This window comes from Hipposideros armiger, unplaced genomic scaffold, assembly GCF_001890085.2.
Source record: "Hipposideros armiger isolate ML-2016 unplaced genomic scaffold, ASM189008v1 scaffold_478, whole genome shotgun sequence".
In the NCBI taxonomy this organism is placed as follows: domain Eukaryota; kingdom Metazoa; phylum Chordata; class Mammalia; order Chiroptera; family Hipposideridae; genus Hipposideros; species Hipposideros armiger.
The window spans coordinates 1,051,450-1,055,575 of NW_017731828.1; the positions used below are offsets into that span (position 1 = coordinate 1,051,450).

The 4,126-nt window shown below is 40.8% G+C and overlaps 1 protein-coding gene across 1 annotated transcript in view; it reads left to right on the forward strand.

Moving 5' to 3' along the window:
* WEE2 (WEE2 oocyte meiosis inhibiting kinase) overlaps nucleotides 1-4,126 on the forward strand; it is a 32,449-nt gene that overhangs the window by 24,446 nt on the left and 3,877 nt on the right. The window contains exons 7-8 of the mRNA XM_019666762.1: nucleotides 2,526-2,722; nucleotides 2,932-2,984. Of these exons, the coding sequence (XP_019522307.1) occupies nucleotides 2,526-2,722; nucleotides 2,932-2,984 (250 nt within the window). The remainder of the gene's footprint in view (nucleotides 1-2,525; nucleotides 2,723-2,931; nucleotides 2,985-4,126) is intronic.

Below are 4,126 nucleotides of genomic sequence, written 5' to 3' on the forward strand. Positions count from 1 at the left end.
TTGTCCAAAGCCAAATATGAGTAAAACACTCTTCTTTGTACTATATAACTAAGAATGAGAAATTTATGTTGGAAGCCATTTCATGATAGATAGGTGAGAGAATTAGGTAGGCTAGCACTAACAAGTCTTGGCTTCAAGGCCGAGTGTCACAGGCCCAAGAGCAAATATTGGCCAGGCTATGATATAAAATAATGTTGGTCATAAAGGCATTTGATAACTTCTACTTGTGTCATACTAATGAGAGTAGCCTGTTAATGGTTTGCAGGCTTTTTTGCTGCCTTATTTTCTTCTTTCCCTTAACTTTTAAGATTTTTTTTCTTTTTTAATTGAATAAACCACCATGCCATTTTTTCTTCTGTCTTGTACTAGCAATTCTTTCCATGCAGTTAAGTGGGGGTATAGTGCTCCATGGAGTGCCCATTGCCATTTTTAAAAACTAATCTTTATTCAAAGTTTTAAAATGGAATTAATTTATCTCTTGCCTCTCCAACTTTAGCCATATCCCTTGCAGTACAATTTGTGATTTATGAACAGGTATATTAAGAGTATGCAATGTATAGACCAGACTTCTTTGGTTATACTTGTCTTCTCAGGCATTGACAACTACTGTTAGCATCTATAACCCCTTCTCTACTATGTTCCTCAAAGCACCTGAATACACCTGGTGTCACACTATTGGTTTCTCGCCCTCTCTGCTGGGCTCCATGGTAGCAGGAAGTCACCAAAAGAGTAGGTAGCTGTGTAGACACTGTTGAGTGTGAGAGAAACTGGGTCTATTTTGAATTTGCAAGGTGTGTCTACTTTCAGTTTACACAGTGCTGTTTGCTTTTTTCAAAAAAACCCCAAACCTTTTCTGTACTCCTCACCCCAAAGTATTATTTGTGAATACAAAGAAAGAGGGAGAGATTAGTGTGGCATAATAAAGAATTTTAAGGCCAAATGATTGGCTATGGATGAATAGAGATAGGTGATCAGGGAGAAGTTTTAAAGACGATTCCAAAGTTCAAGTCTGGGAGAACCTGGTACCATTAAAACAAACAAAGATCTTAGATGGAGGAAATTGTCTTTGAAGGAAAGGATGAATTCAGTTTTTCACTAGACTCAACAGCTCACGTGAAAGCAGGATTTTTAAATAGCAAATCATCGAAGGGCACTGGCAGTAATAACATACTGGATAGAGTGTGGGATGATTGATACCTGTGCAAGGTCCAAAGGCAGTGCTCCATTATAACACTGTGACAATGGAAAGAAATAAAATGGAATAAACGTTGCTAAGGGAGTCACTTAAAATAGAGTCAGGAGGCTATTAAGGAAGTGGGGCCCATGTACACCCCAATAAACTTTTCATTTGTTTTACAACCTTAAATCTTTACTGGTTAACAATGGCATTTCAGGAACTAAACATGGCGAAGGTGGAAGTAACACGGAGATAAGCATCTAGAAATATTCTGTGAATGAAAAAGGGGCTATGCAATAAACCTGACAAGCTCAGGGGGGCCACATGGCAGGCCTGACATGCTCAGTGACCAAAAGTAACCACATAGGATGGTCTGACCACAAATTCCTAACTGGGCAGGTCATAACTGGTAGCCACACCCCAGATCTACGGCTTCCTTAGCAAAGTTCAGTCTTTCTGTTAAGTTAGCCCTGTCCACTGTTCTCATGCATCTGGGATCACATACATTTGAAATGTCAGTAATTTCCTTTTCCTCAAAGGCACAACCTCCAGCACCAGAGCACAAGACCACAGAACCCTTCATTGTTATCTTGTTGTCCCCATACCATCTCTAAGTGCTGTAAATGTTATTAACTATCCTGCACCCACCAATGTAAAAGAAGTATGTTTCTTCATTTGGCCTTTTATCCAACCCTAGAGATTCCACCCCTGCTCTGCTTCTTCCCACAGCCTTCATCTACCACCAATGGATTTCACGCACCTTCGGTACCTCGCCTCCTTTGATTCTAATATATAAATAAGCTGCAAAACTGCCACTCTCCAGAGCATTTGAGATCTTGCTCCCTGGTATATGTCGTCAATTTGGCTCAGTAAACTCATAAGAATTCTCTACAGGTTTGGACGTTTCTTATGTCAGCAACACCAACTAGTAAGTCAGATTTTTAGGAGTGTGATAGGTGTGTCTTGGAAACCATGTTAAACAGTTCAGATTTTTCTCTTTAAGGGCAAGAATGGGCCACTGAATGGTTTTAAGTAGGGTCCTGGGAAATTTGCATGTTAGAATGATCTGGAGGGCACCTTCCTTTTCTAGAAGCTGGACAGTGCCAGGACCAGGAAACAGAGAAGGCAGGGGAGGTCCCTCTGGCCTGTATCCTGCAATCTGTGGGGCTCCGTACCCCTCTTTGTTACCAGGACCAGGATTAGGGTGAATGAGGCAAAATTTAAGAAGTGCCAGAAAACTAAGCCATCAAGATTAATGATACTTTAATGCAATCTTTTTAAATATTATAATTTAAAAATCCATGTTGAATAAAATACCATAATTTTAAATAAAGACAAGATCATTAAGNGGCCTTCCTGTCTTCTGTTCTGAAGGATTACCGGCATCTCCCCAAAGCAGACATATTCGCCTTGGGATTAACAATTGCAATGGCGGCCGGTGCAGAGTCATTGCCCAGCAATGGGGCCAGATGGCATCATATCCGTGAGGGAAACCTTCCGTACATCCCTCAGGAACTCTCAGACGAATTTGACAGTCTACTCAAGGTGATACCTTTTATGAAATGAACAGAAGAGGGAATATCTATTTAAAGAAAACAAAATGTAATGGCAAGTAAAGGGAAATGGTGATGTTGGTAGTGCCATTGGCAGAAGGAGAAAGGAGTCATGACCAGGAAGCCCAGAAGGGACACAGGGCAGAGTGAAAGCTTCTCAAGGAAATGGAGAGGATATCATAAAGACCTTTTATGCTGTAGTTTAAAGATCCTGTTACATTTTTTTCATTTGTCCTTCTGAGCAACCCCGTGAGGTGGGCAGTTGAGGAAACCAAGGCTCAGAGCGGTTCACCTTTGATAACTGATTAACTCCAAAATCAAACCTGGTCTTTTTGCTCCAATTTTGGGGCTTTAACTATTGTCAATAGGAACAGTGATGAAATTACTAAAAAATTGAGTTTTGAGTGTCTAGAGGAAAGTATAAGCTAATTTATTGATCAGTGACTGACAATACCACCAATCATTTGAGCTATTGGAAGAATGGTAATGTTAATTCAGAAATCTATGTGTTACATATTCAGTGATATCTGAATATGTGTAGGGACAAGCTAAGGAAGGTATTACATTGAAACAAAGAAAGGTACAAAAAAAATCTAGTGTCAAGAAGCTTAGAATTATACTAAGAAAACAAAAAGTAAGTACATGTAAGACTTACTTTAGGGCTCAAGGAACAGGATCAGTTAGGATCCCTAAAATAGTCTTAGAAATATCTGCTCTCTTGGAGATGAAATTTGAGTTTCACAGTTTACCGGAAAACTTCAAATTTAGTTACAACCTTGTTCTTCTTCCTCATTTCTGCTTTCCCAGAAGGAAGCAAACCATTCCTCACAGTGGTTTTTGTTCATAGTGTAATCACCTATTTCTATGTGTAAACTGCTCTTCGATTTAGTAGCTACTTATTGAGTCCCTCAATGCTGGCCTTTGTTAGCTAACACATATATGTTAATCCACTTAATTCACTCCACTATCCAGAAGGTGAATTTTTTTTTATATAAAGATTTTATTGGGGAATTGGGGAAGGGGACCAGCCAAGCTGTTGTTCTTCAGTCTTTGTTGTGGAGGGTACCAGTCGCCATCTGGCTGCCCATCGGCAGCTTGTGGCCTCTAAGCTCAAGGCACTGTGTTCAATCTTTAGTTGAAAGTCGGTGTAGCCACCGTCCCATGTGGGCGTCAAACCAGCAGCCTCGTTGTTAAGAGCACACGCTCTATCCACTGAGTCATCCAGGCGGCAGCTCAGCTCAAGGTGCCAAGTTCAATCTTTAGTTGCGAGTGGGCGTAGCCCACCATTGAACAGGCAATTTTGTTACACCAGCTGAGCCATCTTGCCACCTGTTGGCAGCTTAGCGACAGCTCAGCTCAGGCACAATGTCACTGGCCCATGTGGGAATCGAACCGG